Source organism: Antedon mediterranea, chromosome 10 (genome assembly GCF_964355755.1).
Source record: "Antedon mediterranea chromosome 10, ecAntMedi1.1, whole genome shotgun sequence".
In the NCBI taxonomy this organism is placed as follows: Eukaryota; Metazoa; Echinodermata; class Crinoidea; order Comatulida; family Antedonidae; genus Antedon; species Antedon mediterranea.
Window position 1 is genome coordinate 24745104 of NC_092679.1, and position 23066 is coordinate 24768169.

At 30.5% G+C, this 23066-nt stretch overlaps 2 protein-coding genes across 2 annotated transcripts in view; both read left to right on the forward strand.

The window, feature by feature from the left end:
* The window catches only part of LOC140061347 (Fanconi anemia group M protein-like), a gene marked incomplete at its 5' end in the record, with an annotated part of 43275 nt that extends 28025 nt beyond the window's left edge, over nucleotides 1-15250 (forward strand). Inside the window, 5 exons of the mRNA XM_072107855.1 lie at nucleotides 894-1020; nucleotides 6119-6198; nucleotides 7864-7961; nucleotides 13106-13200; nucleotides 13296-15250. Of these exons, the coding sequence (XP_071963956.1) occupies nucleotides 894-1020; nucleotides 6119-6198; nucleotides 7864-7961; nucleotides 13106-13200; nucleotides 13296-13407 (512 nt within the window). The remainder of the gene's footprint in view (nucleotides 1-893; nucleotides 1021-6118; nucleotides 6199-7863; nucleotides 7962-13105; nucleotides 13201-13295) is intronic.
* Nucleotides 15251-15370: 120 nt separating this feature from the next.
* Nucleotides 15371-22054, forward strand: LOC140060789 (potassium channel, subfamily K, member 16-like). The gene is made up of 2 exons (XM_072107136.1): nucleotides 15371-15838; nucleotides 19273-22054. The coding sequence occupies exons 1-2, from the start codon at nucleotides 15523-15525 to the stop codon at nucleotides 20106-20108; spliced, it is 1152 nt and encodes a 383-aa protein (XP_071963237.1). The 5' UTR covers nucleotides 15371-15522; the 3' UTR covers nucleotides 20109-22054.
* The last annotated feature ends 1012 nt before the right edge of the window (nucleotides 22055-23066 follow it).

Sequence of the window (23066 nt, forward strand, 5' to 3'; positions counted from 1 at the left end):
TTTATCTTTATCATTTAACCACAAAACGTAACAAAGAATGGCCTGGTTTATCTTTATCATTTAACCACAAAACGTAACAAAGAATGGCCTGGTTTATGGTTTATATAATATTCTAATATATTTCAGGGAATTGTATTGTAGGGAAAGTGTCTTTAAACAGTACAATAATCATACAATATTTGAGAAAAACTCAATTGCAGTTTAGTGTTATCATGCTTATCAAAAGGCTTACTATAATAGCATACATAAGTAGAGGCAATGGCTGTCCATACTATATAATTAGGTACCTATCTAACGAGTTGCTTCATCTGCTTGTTGAATCTAGAATCTTTAGATCAGGAACTCTTATAAATGCTGCCAAGATAACCTAGAAATTATTATTATTATCGTACATACGCATACATACACACACACATGTATGTCTTTTCCATACTACGGTATCTTTTATGTATGTCTTTTCCATACTACGGTATCTTTTATGTATGTCTTTTCCATACTACGGTATCTTTTATGTATGTCTTTTCCATACTACGGTATCTTTTATGTATGTCTTTTCCATACTACGGTATCTTTATTTATTTATTTATTATTATTTATTTTTTAAGGCTCGCCCACCACAAGATATTTGAAATGAAAAAAAAAGATTTATTTAGTCACTAATGAATAATAGTGAAAATTAACATGCGAAAAATTTTACAAAAGTGGAAAATCGTAGAATCATTTAGAAAAGTATATAACAAATAACAAATATTTTCAATTTATCTTTTCCTCTATTTTTTTAAAAACAACCTTGGTTTACAAAAGTATACTGTTAATTAAACCAATATTTAACTCCTTTCTGCTGCAGTATTCAGACAAATCACAATTTTTCTAATTATTGCATTTACAACTAGATTTTGCTAATGGAGCCAATAGAAATAAACTGATTGATCAGGTACGCTATGCTTGTCAGTTGTTTGACCGACCTTGCTTAATTGTCGAGACAGATAGACTTAAGAAACCAGAAGAGAAAAGAATAATGTAAGTACTGATACAATTGCTATGTGCACTTATCATCAATGGTATAATACCCTCCTTTGGATCCCCTATTGGTTCCCTAATTCAATCTCTTTTATTTTGGAAATATTTCATCCATATAAACAAACAGAAAAAGAAAAAAAATCGCAAACTCTAAGCTTAAATATATACTGTAGGATACTTCTCTATCTACAGTATATTTCTGAGCTTAAATATATAGGATACTTCTCTATCTACAGTATATTTCTAAGCTTAAATATATAGGATACTTCTCTATCTACAGTTTATATTTCTAAGCTTAAATATATAGGATACTTCTCTATCTACAGTTTATATTTCTAAGCTTAAATATATAGGATACTTCTCTATCTACAGTATATTTCTAAGCTTAAATATATAGGATACTTCTCTATCTACAGTATATTTCTAAGCTTAAATATATAGGATACTTCTCTATCTACAGTATATTTCTAAGCTTATATATATAGGATACTTCTCTATCTACAGTATATTTTAATATATAGGATACTTCTCTATCTACAGTATATTTTAATATATAGGATACTTCTCTATCTACAGTATATTTCTAAGCTTATATATATAGGATACTTCTCTATCTACAGTATATTTTAATATATAGGATACTTCTCTATCTACAGTATATTTTATTATATAGAATACTTCTCTATCTACAGTATATTTTAATATATAGGATACTTCTCTATCTACAGTATATTTTAATATATAGAATACTTCTCTATCTACAGTATATTTTAATATATAGGATACTTCTCTATCTACAGTATATTTTAATATATAGGATACTTCTCTATCTACAGTATATTTTAATATATAGGATACTTCTCTATCTACAGTATATTTTAATATATAGGATACTTCTCTATCTACAGTATATTTTAATATATAGGATACTTCTCTATCTACAGTATATTTTAATATATAGGATACTTCTCTATCTACAGTATATTTTAATATATAGGATACTTCTCTATCTACAGTATATTTTAATATATAGGATACTTCTCTATCTACAGTATATTTTAATATATAGGATACTTCTCTATCTACAGTATATTTTAATATATAGGATACTTCTCTATCTACAGTATATTTTAATATATAGGATACTTCTCTATCTACAGTATATTTTAATATATAGGATACTTCTCTATCTACAGTATATTTTAATATATAGGATACTTCTCTATCTACAGTATATTTTAATATATAGGATACTTCTCTATCTACAGTATATTTTAATATATAGGATACTTCTCTATCTACAGTATATTTTAATATATAGGATACTTCTCTATCTACAGTATATTTTAATATATAGGACACTTCTCTATCTACAGTATATTTTAATAGGATACTTCTCTATCTACAGTATATTTTAATATATAGGATACTTCTCTATCTACAGTATATTTTAATATATAGGACACTTCTCTATCTACAGTATATTTTAATAGGATACTTCTCTATCTACAGTATATTTTAATATAGGATACTTCTCTATCTACAGTATATTTTAATAGGATACTTCTCTATCTACAGTATATTTTAATATATAGGATACTTCTCTATCTACAGTATATTTTAATATATAGGACACTTCTCTATCTACAGTATATTTTAATAGGATACTTCTCTATCTACAGTATATTTTAATATATAGGATACTTCTCTATCTACAGTATATTTTAATATATAGGATACTTCTCTATCTACAGTATATTTTAATATATAGGATACTTCTCTATCTACAGTATATTTTAATATAGGATACTTCTCTATCTACAGTATATTTTAATATATAGGATACTTCTCTATCTACAGTATATTTTAATATATAGGATACTTCTCTATCTACAGTATATTTTAATATATAGGATACTTCTCTATCTACAGTATATTTTAATATATAGGATACTTCTCTATCTACAGTATATTTTTGAGTTATGGAGCATATGAATGTTTCCAAACACAAGAATATTACAACTATTCAGCATACGTTGCATGAAACTATAGATAGATTTTCACATATACTTATTAAAGGAAGAATGATCCAGCAAATTTGCTATTAATGCAACACTTGGTTAGGTCCCTGTCAATGTTCACTTGGTTTACTGTATTTAAACATTTTATAAAACATGGCTATCTAAAATGTGCCAAACCTTCAGAATGCATCCTTATGCTCACATTAAATTGATTACATATTCATTATTATGATTATTATTAATTCAAATATCAAATGTTTTAATGAGTAAATTAAACTTCAATAAAATATGTTATCAAGATGGCCCAAAAACCTATGTTATAGTAGTAAAGAAAGAAGATGGTTAGAGTGAGCATACAAATATGATAACATTTTAGTCTTTTTTAGTCTTTTGTCAAAATGTTTTAATGGATAGTAATTGTATTTGTTGTTATTATTTTATACAGTACAAATTCTACAGACATCAAATCAAAGCAATTGTAATAAAATGAATTTTTTATGTCTAAAATAAAAGCATTAATATCAGACAATAGTAATCATTTCTATGACTTCTCCTGCTTAAACTCTTTGATTTATTAGTTTTCAGGACAATGTAAAAATTAGAATATTTTTGTTGCTGTTGGCATGGTAATTTATTATTTTGAGTGGTTAAAATAATTTGCATTTGATGTCATTGTATTTTGAATAAACAGATTTTGTGTGTTGAGAAAACTAAATACATTGAATTTTAAATATAGAAATGATTGATAATGAGTTTATATTGCCAGAAATAGCCAATCAGTTAAATTTAGGGCCTGTTGCATATCATCGAAATACAGTATATAGTCTAAAATATAATTGATACCATATTTTAGTACCCCAATTTCTGTACCTTTTGGGTGGTGTAGTTACAGTACATTTTTAAATACAGTATGTTGTTAACTACAAATTTGGTGGGGAAAATATGTTATATGGTATAATTTTTATAAAGCACCATTTCTTCTGCCAAAAATATACTGTATATTAATATGTATGTCAGTATTCTAAAATACCGTATTATATGCTTTATTGGTTTGGCAGCAGAAACAGTGCCTTAGACGCCATTGTCCAGATTCAGCATCTGTATGCTAATTCATTTACAGTATTTTAATTCAATTAAATCGAATGAATTGTGAAATTTAATTAAAATTCTTCTCATATAATGTGAAATCAAGTTATGATTATTAGATTTGACATGCTAGTACAATATTTTGTTTTTATGATGTTTACCTAAAGTAAACACACAATAACATATGTTGAGAGTTGTGTATCTTCCATTTCAATATATTCATCAATACTAAATATTGCATTTATAAACAGTAGAATGGTTGATCAGTAAACAGTTAAATTAGAGGCTACTGAAAATATTTACTATTACAATATTTCTGCAATTTGATTGGTAAACAGTTCCAGCCAAAACACTTTTTTACAACGCCTTGTCATGAAATTTGATTCCAGATGTGAAACGGTGATTAAATTGAATAAAAGTTAACTTTAGAAAAGCAAATAATATTTTCAATTTATTTTTTCCTCTATATACCATTTATTGCAGCTAAAGCAGTATAGCAGACTTCAAGTTTCAACTTTATTTAATTCCGAATCATACATGTGATGATATGATAACATTGAAATTTAATATAAAGCAAATACGGTGGGAAAAACAAAAGAGCAATGCTCGTAAATGTGGCTACTCTATATAAAAAGAATTATCTAAAGCAGGTGGTAGTATTATTCAGTTAAATCCTGCTGTACTTTATACTTAAAATAGTCATTAGGGATAAGACCAGAAGACAGAAAGTGTGAAATTGACACTGAAGTTGGTTTCATATCGAACTTAGGGCGAGATAAGTACTGATCTAGTTCAATTTTACGAGAGCGGTAATTCGATTAAATTCATTAAATTGCGTTCGACGGCTCATGTTAGGGCGAGATAACTTAAGCATCACGTGCTCGCGACCCCGCCGACACAAACAGGAAGTACAGTTGAACAGGTTGGGGCACTTTATTGTGGGCTATTCCTTGTGTGTATACGCACCCATTCTACCACCTTCTTCTTCTTTTCGAGTACTGCTTAACGATCCGTCGACACAATGCTTCCTCAGTTATTATTATTATCGGGGTTTTTACCTATATTTTTACAAATGATTAATGACGACACGACACTGAACTAGATGAAGGTACTGCTTTGCTGCTGTTTGCGTTAGTTGAGTTCGTTTCTAGCTGCATGGAATCCCAGCGAATGATGCAACAACGACGACGGCTCAGATACCTACGATATGCCGAGGAACAGCGCGAACTTGGGGAGATCATGTTTCTTTTACATACAAGCCTAGATGTAACATTTTTTGTCTTCGCTTTTACTTTTTGAATGATGAATGCGGTACAGATGTATTGAAATAAGTTTTAAAATAGTAATATGACAGATCGTCGCTCTTGGTTAATATGTGCTTTAGAAATAAAGCTAATTTGTTGATGTTTATATGTCAAAGTTGAAATTTGCTTTAATCTGATTGGTGTATTGGTGACCTCCAATTCTGAATGCCTCATGCTGTGTTAATTACCTTAATCGTTTTCTAGCTTTACCAGTGGATTTACTATTCCGTCGAGGCGATGGCCTTGACTGACCGTAGTCGAGGAAATTCCTTCATCTCGCCCTAATAATTCGTTCACATCGAAGTTATGGCGACATCATCTCGTTAATCTAGTAAATTTATCTCGCCCTAAGTTCGATATGAACGGGCCTTGAATCAATGATTTTCGATACATGGTCAAATTGAAACCTCAACCCCCCATTAAAAATTCCTAGTTAATAAGAATATTTTGCATGATTTGAGTACAATTGTCCGTATACTGTACGAGAGTGATGTGACATTTGGTAATTGTTTTTGTTTTTCATTTATCTGTTCTTAGAGAAAACATATTTCCTATACATTTTATATGCAAATGACAATAAATAGAAGTAATGTTCCACTAATGAATGAATGAATAAGATTTGTATTATTAACTTAATTTTCTTAATTTGTTTTATGCTTTTCCTTGCACGTTATTTCTGATCGACAGTAATCGTACCAAGTACTTGGATAGGACACTCTCCCAGTTAATCAGAACACACTTAAAGCTACTCTTCACTGATTCAATAGGTAATTATGTTTTATATTTGTTAAAATATAACATTTTAAAGCACACTTAATGCAGGTTAATAGGTGATTACTTTTATATTGTGTGCAACAATGATCTACTAAGGCACCAGGATAAAACCCAACTCTTCACAACTGATCTACTAAGGCACCAGGATAAAACCCAACTCTTCACAACTGATGTACTAAAGTTTTGTTAATCATTATGAAATTAGGTTTATAGTTTAATAATAAAAAACAAGTGGGTACACTTTTCATTCCATTTTAAACCAGTTTGTTTTTACTCCATTACCTTACTCCCCCACCATCAATCCCAACCCAAAAAGCACCAACTCTAACCCACAACCCTTTCCCATAACAGTACAGTACAATTTTGGTTAGTACCTCATTATAGTACCTCAAATAGCCAACTGAACCCTTCCATTATTGTACAAACAAACTGGTCATAACACCCTGTCTTAAACTTTCCATCCACTGACAAATTATGACATTTTATAAACAAAACAATATTTTTAATACATGTAGTGACATTCTGTCAACCATGTTTGAAAATAAAATTGGTTCAGTTTACTAGTCAGATAATCAAGTATTAACAATATTTCTGATTTTACAACTTTTAAATCATAAAAATATTTAAATTAACAGAGACTATAAAAAAAGATGAATTAGTTGAATAATGATAATAATAATAATATAATCATAATGATATAAAAGCTATCATAATAAAATGGACACACACAGTCAGTAAAAACACACAAAAATACAAATTTAAAAAGGCATGAATAAATAAATAATAATAAAAGTCGGGGACACGATAAAAAAAAAAGCCAGTTGTTGTAAACTTATTGCTAGGAAAATTTTATAGAGAAAAAAAAATGTGATTCTGAATATAAAACCAATTGTGTGATATTCTGTGAGATTAATCCAACAATTGATGGATAGCAGTTAGCATACTCTTGGAGATATTGTGAGATTAATCCAACAATTGATGGATAGCAGTTAGCATACTCTTGGAGATATTGTGAGATTAATCCAACAATTGATGGATAGCAGTTAGCATACTCTTGGAGATATTGTGAGATTAATCCAACAATTGATGGATAGCAGTTAGCATACTCTTGGAGATATTGTGAGATTAATCCAACAATTGATGGATAGCAGTTAGCATACTCTTGGAGATGTTGTGAGATTAATCCAACAATTGATGGATAGCAGTTAGCATACTCTTGGAGATGTTGTGAGATTAATCCAACAATTGATGGATAGCAGTTAGCATACTCTTGGAGATATGATAAAAAGGGCTTTAATGTAACGGATTTATATCTTATTAAATTATATACAAAACTATTCATACATATATTGTATTCAACTAAATCACAATCCTTATTTATGTGAATGCTTGTTTTTTTATGCTCAACAACCTCACTCACTTTCCAAAATTAATCATAACAATCTGTATGAAATGATGCTCATTTATAAACTTTTCTTGAGCAGCTCAAATGTTGAAAAAGAATTTTGCATTTTTATATCTTAATTTCCTAATACAATACTTGTTTAAAATATGTCACAATAAATCAAAATAAAAACAATCAGGCTCCCCTGTACCAACATGCTGCATTAGTTATATTGTCAGGTAGTTTTATAATGCAAATGTTGTTTATATTCCAGATGAAACAGCTTCTGTGTTAGCAGATTTGACTTACATGGAATCAAGGAAAGGCTTCTCAATCCAATTATTGGAAAAGTTGACAGAAAAACAAGAGCAGGTATGTCAAACTCTCTTAATCCTTAATTCTAAAGCTTAAAGTCAATGGAAAAATGTATTTGACAACGGGATATGGTAGTGAAATCAAATACAACTAGATTTGAACTCTCTAGCTCTCTAGCTAGTTATCCACACAATGCCATGTACAACAAATATGTTATATCCGCATAGATAAAGATTACTGAAGAAAATTTTTTGCTGAATTCTGTCTATTTTGTGTCATATAGTATACACACAACTCTGTCTATTAGGCCTAATTTTTAATTTTTACTTGGGGATTACTTTTGATAAACCAGAAATTGAAGTAGATTATATATGTGCGCATTGGATTAAACTTGGTCATATACTGTATAGATTACTCTTTAATGATACAGTAATTCTTGTACAAGATCAGTAACATATTCAGGAATGTCACATAAGCTAAAGGGATGTAGTTATAAAACACTAATATTGATAACAATGCTATTATTAAGAACATCCAACATTCAAATTTGAATAAATTGTATGTAAAGTTTGTCACATTTAATGAAATGATCTTGGTTCATGGTTTATGAATTCTTGTCACTCAGTCAGTTATACAACATACATAACTGAAGTTAAACATTATTTGCCAACAAAACTTATTCAAGAAATACTTATTCAGTAAAAAGCAGACACAACCAAAAAAATAGCCCAAATGAGAGAGAGGCCAAAATATTTAAATAAAAACAGTATATAAACATTTTTTTAAAGAGTGTTGTCTACCATTATAATATATAGTTGCATGTCAAAATATCTTATTCCAAAGCTTGCGAGAATCATCTGTATATACCACAGTTTACTTTTCCCAGGATATACACTACACCAATATTATCTATATATAAATTTACGTAAGGGCAAAATTCGGTAAATCACGCCTTACTTCTAGAATTTTTACTCGATGGTATATAAAGTTGGTTCGTACTTTCGGTACTGATTTTAACCACCTGATGTAACCCTGTTTACTAATTAAATTAAGTTAGATAATTAGTTATTGACGATTAAAACGAATTTAGGTTCAACGATTTGCCCCAAATAGGGGTGTTTTCCGATCGTGGTATACACTGTCTAATAGATGTCCATCTTGAAAAATACCCGCCACAAAAATGCGAGGAGGCTTCGCATTTTCCTATCTCCTCCTACGATAATTGTTTTTAATAGCTGAAAACCGGTTGAACAGTTCGAGTACAGCATCATAATGTTGAAGACAGGCCGATTTTCTTTAAAAAATACTATTTTGATACATTTAATATACGTTTTTACAAATGTATTGATTTGTGATGAATGGAACATTCCAAATTATTTGGTTTAACCATACAGGTATAGATTTAGATTTATGGGCCCCCTTGGAGAATAAACATAAATAGTATTGCAATGCTGTACAATACTGTTAAGGTATTAACCACTTTTGATCGCAATTTGAATCGCAAATTTCTTACTGTGAGTGTTGGTACTGTTAGATGTAATATAAAAATATATACAAATAAACTTTATTACTGTGAGTGTGGGTAGGCCCTACTGTTAGATTATAAACATATACTGTAATATACAAATAAACATTCCAAATTATTTGGTTTAACCATAGAGGCATATATTTAGATTTATGGGCCCCCTTGGAGAATAAACATAAATAGTATTGCAATGCTGTACAATACTGTTAAAAGGTATTAACCACTTTTGATCGCAATTTGAATCGCAAATTTCTTACTGTGAGTGTTGGTACTGTTAGATGTAATATAAAAATAAATACAAATAAACTTTATTACTGTGAGTGTGGGTAGGCCCTACTGTTAGATTATAAACATATAATATACAAACAAATAAACGTTATTACTGACAGTTGCTTCTCAACGTTTGTATTAATTAATAATTTAAAAATATATAAACGTCGTAGTGGTGTATCGTTACATGTACTTTACTATTTCAATCGACTATGACAGTGAGAGTTTTAACAAAGTACCGTATTAAATCGTAAATGTTTTACTGTATTTAGTGGTATATTATTTATAGGCCTATAAAACATTTAAAACAATATTTCGTTACTGAGTGGATAAGAATATATTTTAAAATGTTTCCTCTTTGTACCTATCTTCTTCCCCCATCCCTCAACCCTTAATGTTACATACAAAACACAAATTGGGTTTGTTTAAATGAGTCCAAATAAAAAAATTTGACTCATTTTGTTTCTCTCTCAGAAGTAATTCCCAGGGTGCTAATTTTGGTTGACTACATAAATCATTGTGTATATTTATTCGTTTCTGTAAACGACAATGTATTATAGTCCTGCAGTACGTACATTTGAAATCTCCATTTTTTTCTCGCTGGAAATACTGTGTATTCGAGAACCATCTGTGGGCACGACCTAGATGGTACGCGAGCGAAGCGAGCGTGCCATCTAGTTACAAATAATTATTATAATTTCTATAAGTTCTTCTAAGTTTATTATCATGAAAATGTTAATAATTATAATGTCCTGTATAAATGAATAAATAATTTATCAATAAATGAATACGTGATTAGACTGTTGAATACCTTTCCATGACAAGCAAAGCAGCATTCAATGAAACCTACTACTGTACTTACTACAGTGCTTAACTTAAGTCATAAAACCTGGTAAAGGTCAAAGGTCAAACATAAGAGATCAATTTTACACGTCTCCTTTCTATTATGTTGTTAGATTATTAAAAGTAGCTGTAATAAAATGGTTCTCAATCTTTGGAAATTGAAAGTAATGATGATTTTGAAATACAAACTTGCAATTTTCCTTCCACTAGAATAGCGAGTAGCTGCACTTTTTATTTTGCATGTCTGATGAGACGTTTAATTAGATCGTTTCCTTAGATTGCACCTAAATGAAGCAATAAACATGCAAGATTATTTATTTGTTACATAAAACAGTTTGACAAATGAGAATGTTAATATGCAAAGTGTATAAACCAAGCAGATGTACTTTCGATGTACCTTTTCTTTTCTGCAATAGAATTGAGTCTGCAATATAAATGTACATTTGTTGAAAACATTAAAATAAGTGTGGATTGAATTTCATAAAGATTTTTAATTACTTAATGTACAATAAAAACAATTGACAATAGATTTACTACTAGTACAGTCAGTACTAGTGTTTTAGCAATAAAATTGTTCATTATGGTCAACTAATAAACTCGTTAAATTGTTTTTAATTATAATTAAAAAACACAAATGTTTAGCATTTCATTCTGTTGCAGAGTATTTATATCTGAATAAAATATGAATCATGTTTTTCATCAACCTCTCTTCATTCAAAGTAATATGACAGCTTGTTATTGTTTCATCTGATAAACATTAATTATATCGCATCAAAATGGACTTCTTAGTTATGAACTTTATTATTGGTAAAGTTTATATTTTATATTCCTACAAGAAAATATGTACTGGCCACCCACAGGTGATAAATCAACAAGGGAAGAGATAAGATTCTGTTTTATTTTTTTTAATTAACAATTGGATAATTTCAAATAACCTAGAATCTGGATACCTTACAAGTTACTGACTAATCATCTGAATTCTTTGCTCAATGTAGTTTGAGTTATTTTACATTATGTAACGACTTATTGATATCTGCAGTTTGTAAGATATTTTCTTCTAAATACTTTGATTGAAAAGTAATGTGTGTCATTAGTACAGCTAATCGTCTTTTGGCATAATTTGGTAAAATAATCCCTCTGGAAGTATCATGATATTATATTCAGTAAAATTCTTCTGATGGTGTAAGGTGACTGGAGAATAATAACCTGGAATCTTGAACTTATTCTCTACTGAATTTCCAGTGAAATTATTTGCTAATTATTTTTCAAATATTTCAAATATATATTGAAATATATTATATATTTTGGAAACGATAAAGATGATGAAAGCCGTGAGAATGAAAAAGGTGGTCCCCAACTGAGATTTGAACCTGGAACCTTCTGCTTAATATGCAGATGTCCTAACCATTAGACACACTCTAGGTGTGGTACGGCGGAACAGCACTAGTCCCTCAATTGTATGCACGCACACCAGGGATCAAATGAGGGCGTATCAATTTGCATCTTGCATGTGTTGATCATCTAAACTTCTCCTGGTGAAAACTTTGAATCTGGTTTGATAAAGTTGAAACCAGGCAAATGACCTTATAGTGTAATTTGATAACTTTTCAATTACTTAAATTATATTATGCATAAAAATTGATAGTATGATATACATTAATGTTTATTGTCTGCTCACAACCAAAGCTTATTAACAAATTATTATCAAAACTGTAAAAATTACATATATATATATTTCTTTCTCATTGAATAAACCTTTGTACAAACGGAGAATAAACCGTTCCTAATAATGGGTCTTAAGTTAATGTAGTTTCATGTTGTGTACCTAAAACACTAGCTGTACTTAGGATAATGTCAACAATGTGTCTATAATTAATGTATTAAGTACAGTAAAAGCTATTTATTATTGTCGTCAACACTTGATGATGACATTACTGCTCTTACTGCCAGCAACAATGTAATGTAATGTAAACCATACATCCGTAATTAAAATATTCAATTTCATATTTACTCAAGTATTGAGTGTCATAACTGTAACTAAAATAATGATCCTTTGTGTGGATTTCGTACATTGAGATATGATATTTTACATGGTATGTTTATCAAATCTTGGCTATCATTTTCTAAAGATATTGCAAAAAAACTACCACAATTCTTCTTGCTGTATCTAACTAAATCAAACATTCAATTTAAGAAAGAATTAAAGAAATATCTTTTACTTTAAATATTGAACATTTCATTTTTATTATATATTATTACTGATGCTTCATATTCTTGTTCTTATTATTTTGTGTAACCATGTTAAAGTGTTAACTGAAACAAGTTTACTTGTAGGTTGGTCCTCATTTTATGCTTTGTATTATTTGTATGGCATTTGATGAAAAAATGTTGAATTGAATTGAAATCATACATGTGGCTGGTTTTTGCAGGTTACACTTCTCATTGAATACTCCATTCATTTTCCCTTAAACCCTAAATAAACAAAATTACAGTATTATTAACTAATTACTGTCATTATCCTCATAATTATTATGTAAACTGAATCTTTTTTGTTTTTCTATAGATATTCAAGCTTTGTCTTTCTATACCTTTTTTTAATTTTGCCGGTGCCGTGTGTCTTTCAAAGAATTGTTCCACATTCAGTGAATTAATTTCTTGGTAAGATTGTATTTATCAAATTTTCTTATTTATTCCAAATCAATAATTTATTCAATTAGAGAAATTATTTCATTTTTTTTCTTCATTATGAACAGTACTCCAGATAAGCTTGAAAAGAAGGCCAACATTTCGCAAAGTCGAGCTAAAGAGTTACATCAGTTTTTCAAACACAAATTCAACCTGGAGATGCTTGGTGATACTCTATAGCCAACGATACCATTCTGTGCTTTCCAAATTTACTACCTCAGACACAAGTTTTGTTTCTTCAGATTTTCAGTCTAGAACAATTTTTCATTAATTAGTTAGATAGATCTTCTCCATCCCAGTTTTAATACTTGATTTTAACAATTTATTGAAAATTGTCAAAGATTAAAGTAGGCTTAAATGCCTTTGTAAATCCAGCAAATGCTATTACTGTTTAAAAAGAAACAGAAGTATGCTGCTGTCTACACTATCAAACTGTATGTGACCAACAAAAATGTGATGTGCCCATATATGGACAGATAATGTCATACCACTACCATATTTGGGTTTATCACTACCATATTTGGGCACATCACACTTTTTTTGTCAAACTAGTTTGATAGTGTGGACAGAGCTTTAATAATGTCTTTCAATTCGAAAGGTAAAACATAAATGTAAACAATCATAAAGAATTCAAATTGTTTATAAATAACAAATGAAATACAGTATTTAGTAAAAGGAAATGAAGTAAATTGAGAAAGTATTGACGTTCGATTGTCTGCATTTAATTCAGAAGTATATTTATCATGATATAAACAACACTTTCTTAACTTCTTTTTTTAAATTAAATAACAATAACAAAAATTGAAATGTCACCTTCTTCAATATTTCTTATATGACACTGCGTTTGTTTACATGCTAATTTTGTTGCTTTTATGATCTATTTTCTCATTATTTTCGGAAAACAATCGACTAAAAATCCCTTTCAGTCTTTTGCGAGTGAATAGCCATTATATATGAAACAATAATCAACCTAGAATCGCAACATGATGGGTGCAAATATCTCCGTTATCACCACTCTTCACTTTTGATTTAGGTGGAAGATTGCTTGGGGTCACGACATCCTATGCCTATGTAACAACCATTAATATTCCAGAGTAACATTTTATACTGAATAGCAAGCCAAGGAATCGATTGGTGGAAACTAACCAAGCGTGCTTGTAATGTTAACGCATATAATGTTTCTGAAATCAATATGGATTAATTAATGTTTAAGCCTCTGTGGACATACGTGACAGGTTCAAATTGATTCCAAGATTCATTCAACCTCAAATCATTTTCTAAACTCGACTACCTTGCATGCTTCGTCCAATTTAACTTAAATAAGTTTATAAAGTGTCAATGAAATTATGCAATAACAAATTGTAGATTACTTGTTTTTATATAGTAAAAAAATATTCTTATAAATACTTTTTATATGGCATGTTTAGCTAATATACTACATAATGGTCGATTGTGCTGCTGCTTTGAGTGAAACTCGTTTTATACACTAAATTTTTTTTCGCGTTAAATGCGAACGCACTACCAGTTTTGAGACGCGTTTCATACATTTTCGCGTTTAATGCGAACGGACTACAGCGCAGTTTCGGTGTTTTCGGAAACCATATAGATTTTGAATTTGAATGGTAAGATATTAAACATCCATTGTAATAATACAACGAATGGAACAATTCAATGTATTTTTTAGCAAATTATGCTCTGACATGGTGACATGCTCTGACATATTGTTGCATAAAATGCACTTATTAAAATCTTGCCAACTAAATTATTTTTAAAGTGACCATTCCGTTGTTGGTGCGTGGTTTTAATGTCTACGCTTGCATTCTTTCTCGGTTGGTCATCTCTTGGTGCATGTCACGCAAGAATCTGCGTCTTGCACGCATCACGTCACCTCCGACCCACTTTTAGCATAAGAAAATATAATGTACAGTAATATTTGTGAAATATTCATTTCGTATGTTTATTTCATCATAATATAATAATTTATATGTTTTAAAGAAATTATCAAAAATAAATATAATTATAAAGGAAGGAAAAATGATACGCCTTTTTAGTTTTTTAATTCAAATGGTGATTGCACGCTTCCGGGTATACTATATAAAACAAAACCCAGCATGAACATTTTCATCAGTGACTTTTCTCTCCATATAATTGTTACTCGTCGTGTACGATTTATGCGGCAAGTAATGTTATTGGTTAACGAGTATTTCCAAACGACAAAGTCGGTTATTATCGAATCAACTGAGCGCGCTAAAATGATTCATACAGCTACCATTTAAATACACTTTGTTGGAAGATATGAAACAGGCAGCACGGCGACTCATCGTGCTTCTCATCTCATTTTATGCATATTTATTTGTCGGTGGACTCACGTTTAGCTTCTGTGAGAGTGAACACGAGAAGAAAACACGCCGGTTGTTCTTTGATGAATTGGATTATTTCCTTGAAAATAACACTTGTGTTGAGCGTAAACAACTTCATGCATTTATCCAGAAGTTGATAGAAGCTGAAAACAATGGCGCTATATTTATGTCGAATGATTTGTTTGTTAATAATTCACGCTGGAGACTACCAAGATCTCTTTACTTCAGTGCCACAACTATAACTACCATAGGTAAGAATATTATTATTTTCTAAATTGTTTTCTTATGTCTAACAACTAAAATTAAATCAGTACGGTAGGCTTACGAAAATACATTATTTGAGTTGTTTTCTTATGTCTAACAACTAAAATTAAATCAGTACGGTAGGCTTACGAAAATACATTATTTGAGTTGTTTTCTTATGTCTAACAACTAAAATTAAATCAGTACGGTAGGCTTACGAAAATACATTATTTGAGTTGTTTACATGCAATCAATTATCTTTTTACCAAACAAATCATAATTTAGTATCCAAAACGTTTGAATATAATGTAATAAAATCTACCAATGTTTTATTTCAACAACGTAATGTTAATTGGCAACGATGAATGTCATTGTTTGTTAGTCCTACCGAATTATATAATAGAAAATCTTTATGACTATGGAAAATATAAATAATAAACCACTTTATTATTGAAATTGAAAGATAACATTTCAGTTAACAAGCCGTCAAAATACGCTTCTAATATTGACAGAATAACATTGATTTTTAATTGTTATCATTACATCATCAAGGACATAGTATTCATGTGCCATAACCAACATCATTTTTTCATTCTATTCTCTATCAATCTCATCTTCAAAGATCATAATGACCAAAGCCTTCATGATCAATTTCATCTGCATAATAATGATCTTGATCACCATCGTCGTCTTCATCACCATCCTTATCACCTTCCTCATCTCCAAGGATCATAACGATCTTCACGATCAGTGTCATTATCATCTCCATAGTAATGATCATACATCATGATCAACGTCGTCATCTTCATCACCATCGTCATCTCCAAGGATCATAACTATCTTCATGATCAGTGTCGTCGTCGTCATCATCACCGTGTTAAAAAGATAATAATAAATATCACTATCATTATCACCGTCTTCGTCATCATTATCACTATAAAATTCTTCCTCATTACTCATCTGATTACTATCATCATTATCACTATCAAATCAAATTATCACTATCGTCTGCATCATCATTATAATTATTATCATCGCTCGTTCATTACCTTGTGTGTGTTGATATTTATTTGAACATCTAATTTGCTTTATGATTTTGAGTCACGTAGTAATTAGTCAAAGTCCTAACAGCCATTTACTAACGTGACATATTTCAAGGAATGCGGTGTAATTTATTTGCAAATATAGGCATACTCTACTTGTAAGCGTGTTACTTACACGATACATTTAAAAGAAATCAATTAATGCTATACTATCTATAGTCTACTTTTAATTTTATAGATCCCCTATGCCGATAAAACGCAATGCATTAGCATACTAACGTTTGTCACACAATTTGTATAGTGAATCAATGATCATCAAATTTTAGTTAAAGCATAAACGCCATTCTACTATAAAAATTGCAATCATTTGGATTATTACTTCAGGATGCGTTTTCTTTTGTCCGCCGTCACCCTAATCCCCTTACTTCAGGATGCGTTTTCTTTTGTCCATCGTCACCCTAATCCCCTTACTTCAGGATGCGTTTTCTTTTGTCCACCGTCACCCTAATCCCCTTACTTCAGGATGCGTTTTCTTTTGTCCACCGTCACCCTAATCCCCTTACTTCAGGATTCGTTTTCTTTTGTCCACCGTCACCCTAATCCCCTTACTTCAAGATGCGTTTTCTTTTGTCCACCGTCACCCTAATCCCCTTACTTCAGGATGCGTTTTCTTTTGTCCACCGTCACCCTAATCCCCAACATACGTTATTCCAGGCGAATATAAAACGTTCGGGTCATTAAAATGATTGTGTTTTTTAAATGGTCAAGCGCGATTTACGCCTCTACGTATTTTGTCAACTCTCCACTTTGTGGTTAGAAGCACAACTGCTGAGTTTAAGATTACCTGCTTTGCCAACTGTTTTGCAACATTATCATAACGAACCGTTTGTAGACATACAAGTCACTAAAAATAGAAATAATACGTAAATATTAGAGTCTTAATAATGTGTCTTTAAATTTAGATGAAATTGTACCAGAAAAAAATGAAATGTGCACTCTTTCTTGATTGTACCATGATTGTGTTAACTTTATAGAATTACCTTGTCAACATGATATATCAATCTATTTGTTATGTTCATGACTCTTACTTAAAAGCACAATAACCTATTGACATTTAAAATACTAAAATAGGCCTTGTTAAAGACAAACATTGTAAGATGGTTTGCCCAATGCAATTGTTAGTTTTGGTTTACAAAAGAAGCAGCATCAGCAAATGGCCGTTTACCCTAAATGACTGCTGAAGTATGTGCTGTATATGGTGAAAGTGTGTCCCGTTCCCGTTTATGATTATCAGTATGGTAATTAATCTTATAAACTGTAACGTTTTAATTATGAAATATGACGCCTTCTACTAAGTCGAGAGTTACGGCCAAACGCTAGCTGATTATCATTAGTAGTACTGTATGTCTATAGGCCTAGAACTTAATGTTTTAGTTATTAAAGTGTGTATAACAACCAATGTATTTGCTATGGGAAAATGTACAAACACAAATAATGCTAATGTTAGAATCTAAGTAAGTTAACTGAGTTTTGTGTGTTTTTATTTCAATCAATTTTCTTGATACTGCTTTATTCTATTCCGTTACGTTGTTTAGTTCTGTTGAATTGCAGAATTAAGTTACCTCTCTTGACATTTAGGGATCGTATCGTATAATTGAAGCAAAAGATAATGGTCATGGAGTCCCAACAATCTTCATTTGAATTACCATAATAAAATAGTAATGGTTATTTAACAATACACCAAAAGTATACCTAAGATTTGCCTGCACACTTTTCTTGACGACGGGTCATTTTCCAGGTTAAGCCGTCTATGTTTTAAACAAATTGCTGGTTAGAAGTAAGCTGATGATGAGTGTGTGTTGTAGAAATATGGTCTTAGAGTGTTAAAGATTATAGTGATTACCATATTTTTACAACATTTTTATCATCAGCTTACTTCAAACAAACTGTTTTTTAATCTTTCAAGATAGTCTCAAACCTCTTTCCCAGATTATCACATTGCCTAAGTTTCTTTCAGACATTCAGTATCGCGTTCCAACACAATTTTTGTATTAAAAATATATAAGTTTTAGTGTAGAAAGGAATATTTAAGGCATATTACTTATTAGGCCTATTAGTTTATAATGTCATGCATGTTATTAAATTTAATCGCCACTTCAAGGTTATAATAATAGTTTTTCTGCAATGAAACATCAACAAACTGTAAATCGTAGATTTTGTAATTTTATATTTTACATTGATTTAAAAGTATATCAACTGTATAATACTCACGTGACATAGAGGATGAACTTTATGTAAACAGCTAATTTCACATCTTTGTTGATTTATTTTAATCAAGAAATGTCACTTAAACTATCCTAACAAACACACCACTGTCTGATTTATGTTTTATCTTGCAGGTTATGGGTATATAACTCCAAAAACCAACGAAGGCCAGGTGATATGTGTGGCGTACGCTTTTTTTGGTATCCCTTTGACAGGATGGCTACTATCCGTTATCGGAGACTTGTTCGAGGGAAAAGTCAAAGATTTTGTCTTAAGGCTGAATTCTTGTTTGATACGTTTTATAAGCGCTCCTCGATTACGTAATAATTTGATAATATTTATTACATGTGCTCTGGTATCGAGTGTTATCTTAATTCTGCCTTCTTTACTCATTTATTTACTTGAAGACGATTGGAGTTTTATTCAAGCAATATACTTTTCGTTTATTACGTTAAGTACAATCGGCTTTGGTGATCTTGAAATTGCTGAGGGTTCCAGAAGTGAGGGATCTAGTTCAAAAACAGCAGAGCACACCTTCTATGCAATTGTAATTATTTTGTATCTTCTTCTTGGATTAGGTGTCTTAGCTGCAATTTTTAAAGCGACAACCAGGCGTTATCAAAGGAACAAATTATCAAAGAGTGTACGCTCGCGACTTTGGGGAGCTGTAAAAAGAGTTTTAGTCTTGATGGAGTTGAGAAGAGCTTCTATAGCATCATGTAGTGGCAATAGTAGCTTCTCCATTCCAGCCGATTTAGCGAGTCGTAGGGGTACAATTTTAGCAATTCCTGATCTTTACACAATATCCGAAAATGAAGAAACATCTTTTAATACTACTGGGTCGGGATTTGAAAATATTTTAGATACAGAATTAGAGGATCTATTAAAAACGATACTGCAACAATTAGCAAGAACCGACGACAATCACAGGAAGGAGTTCTATGATATGATAAACCGTGCAAGTCGATGAAGTAAGGACAATATTGCAATCAGACATCCAAAAACTTGTGCACATTCCATTGCGTAACCTATTACTATCATTTTTATTTTGTTTTCAAACAAAAACCACCACCATTAAGAGGACACCTATTAAAGGGACGGACATTTGAATGTGGCAAATGGTTGATTCAAACTCCATTAAAAGGATTTTCCATCACAAAAACAACAAAATTGATTAAATTTAACAGTATATTTTTTTCTCTGGCTTTGTCCAATGCATGATAGTTTTCATTGTCGATAGAATCCACATTCAGATTCTCCTTGTATTTATACAGACAGTAACTTATACTGTGTAAATACAAGCACACTGTTCCATAACCCACACCCATTTTCCCTGGCCTCCATAGTATCGCCACATTTCCATAGTTAGTGCACATACACATTAAAAGCCAAATTGCTGTGAAACGTTACTAATCCTGGATCCAGATTTTGAAATAGGACATAAACAATGTAAAATGAAATACTAAAATGTTTTTTTAGGGTTTTTTTTGCCTCGAAAACTCCTTATTAGTGGTTAAATGTTCCCTAACTATTAAAAGTGGCACTTTGCGGTTTGAGGGTATAAAGTCATGCTCCTCGCGATCATTTGCACTGCGGCTATAGAATGCATAGGCCTTGTGAAAAATTATTAAAAATTACGTGACAAGCACACTCCTCCAATCAAGTGACAATGATCTACTCAGGTATGTTATGATATCTACTTTCAACTCGTCTCCTTGTCAATTCTTTACGGGAAAAGGGTCTAAATTGTATTTATTTTATGAAATGGATCGTGTTGTTTTTAATGATTTGAAGGCACAGTGAAACCTCGACACAAAACATTTAAATATTGCTGAGTTGCTTTTTATTTTACAAAGTTCAAGGTTTTGAAACCAAAAGCAATGTATAGGCCTGTTAAATTTTATTTATAATATATATAACAAGATAATTATACTAAACTATACGAAAGGGATTATTTTTAACCTACTTGTACTATCTATTTATTTATATTATTCATAATATTCTTAATACACAGCAGATTCAGATAAACATACTTTTTTTGGATAATTGGTTTTCCTTTAAACGTAGTAGACAGACCACCTAGTATATTGATAATGCATTTTATAATTGATGGTCTAAAGAATGGGTGGTTTGTATTTGAATTTAATGCTTATGCAATATTATAAAAATAATGAATATTTATGAATTGGATGGTACAGATAATTTATGAAATGAAAATAGAATTGAATATTTTACCCGATGAAGATGTCACATCTCCCTGCGGTTAATACTGTAGTTGTTGCAAAACAACAGGCGGCGCATGTTAGACTTTACGCGGGCCGTTAAATAATAATGAATGTTTATGAATGCAATGGTACAACTAATTTCAAATGTGAAAGATCAAAGGTTATATTGACCTTTCACATTCAGATTGAAAGGCCTAGGATAGGTTATGATACCTATTTGTTGTCTTTTAAAATAACTTCTAAAGAAGGTACCTTTTACCCTCTATATAACTTAATCGTCCAATCAAAATGACCGGAATCTATTTAGGTGATAATACCATCTATCAAACACCGTGTAAACCACAATCGTCCAATCAAATGACAGAAATTTAGTAAGTTTATTAATAGAGATAGTGGGCATGTAAGATGCATTTCATAGATGGCCTATCTAAATAACAATATGTTTGTATTTGAATTTATAATGCTTATGCAATATTAAAATAATATATAGATCTAACTATAACAAGTAAAGTAAATCAATCCTAGTAAGAGTCATGAAAGAACGAGAGAACGTACAATTTTTGCGTGGCCGCCGCATCATGGTTAAAATAATGCAACTTGTTTTATTTAGTCTTGCTCTTTGTGCAATTTGAATAATACGTTTATAATTATGTAATGTTTTATAAAGGTAAATAAATATAACGCATTTTAACGCGTATCCTTTATCATTCTTAACTGTACATTATAATGTCTGAGTTCGGCGGTTACCGGTATCATTCAAAGCAAGTACGTATTTTAGCATCAAATACAATACAGAGTATAAAGATAGATTATTTTAATTGAATTCGTTCATTTTCCTTAAAAGGAACCTATTATAGAGAAAATTCCTGCAAATACCAACTTTTTACCATTTTCATTAATCAAGAATGATTCATGATAATACTAATAAGTTCAATTTAATATAGCGCAAAATGCAGGGCGCCTCTCCAAACGCTGAACAATCAAATGAAATGAAAACACTCATCCAGAAACTGAGTGAAGTACTTTGCAAAACATATTCAGTTAAAACTATATTCTGATAGAGGGCTCACTTCTACTTAATATTTTGCCCATATTAATATTTCATCTCATGTGGAATACACAGGTAAGTCAGATTTTAATATGATAAGCTTTTGTGGCGTCGACGTCACCCATATCAATTTTTCTGAAACATAATAGGCATGTTCTGTAAGTAGGCCTATACACCTATTAACACCGAAACATTCAGGACAATAATAATAATATGTGTCGGTCAAGTTTTATAACGTTTGTAAAGGTGTAGAGGGCGTAAATACATAAAAGTAATTAATATCAAATAAAATCAGAAAGTATTTTTTTGTTTAATATTTGTTACTCTCTCTTTGATAGAATGTGAATTACTGACTGAATAACCAACTTTAAGCATTCGACAGAAGTGCCTTTCATGTCACGAGTGGTGGGAACAGACGACGTACTATATTCAGCGAAATGTTAAATTGTTAAACATTTCTCATGCAATAGCTCCCTCTATAGTTTATAAAGTCATGTGTACTACAATAATAACTTGTAACTTGATTTTAATTTATTTGGAAAATCATTATAAAAAGTGAATGGCATTGCTTACAGTTAGATATAATTATTATGAAGATTTTGTCAGGATATACAAACAAATTTCTTTCGAATAAATTCGGGTTTTTTGGGGGTTT

Excerpts from the sequence above, each read along its gene's own strand:
- LOC140060789 (XM_072107136.1), top strand. The coding sequence starts at position 15,523 with ATGAAACAGGCAGCACGGCGACTCATCGTGCTTCTCATCTCATTTTAT. Across the intron at positions 15,839-19,272 it reads CACAACTATAACTACCATAG|GTTATGGGTATATAACTCCA; the intron begins GTAAGAATATTA and ends TTTATCTTGCAG.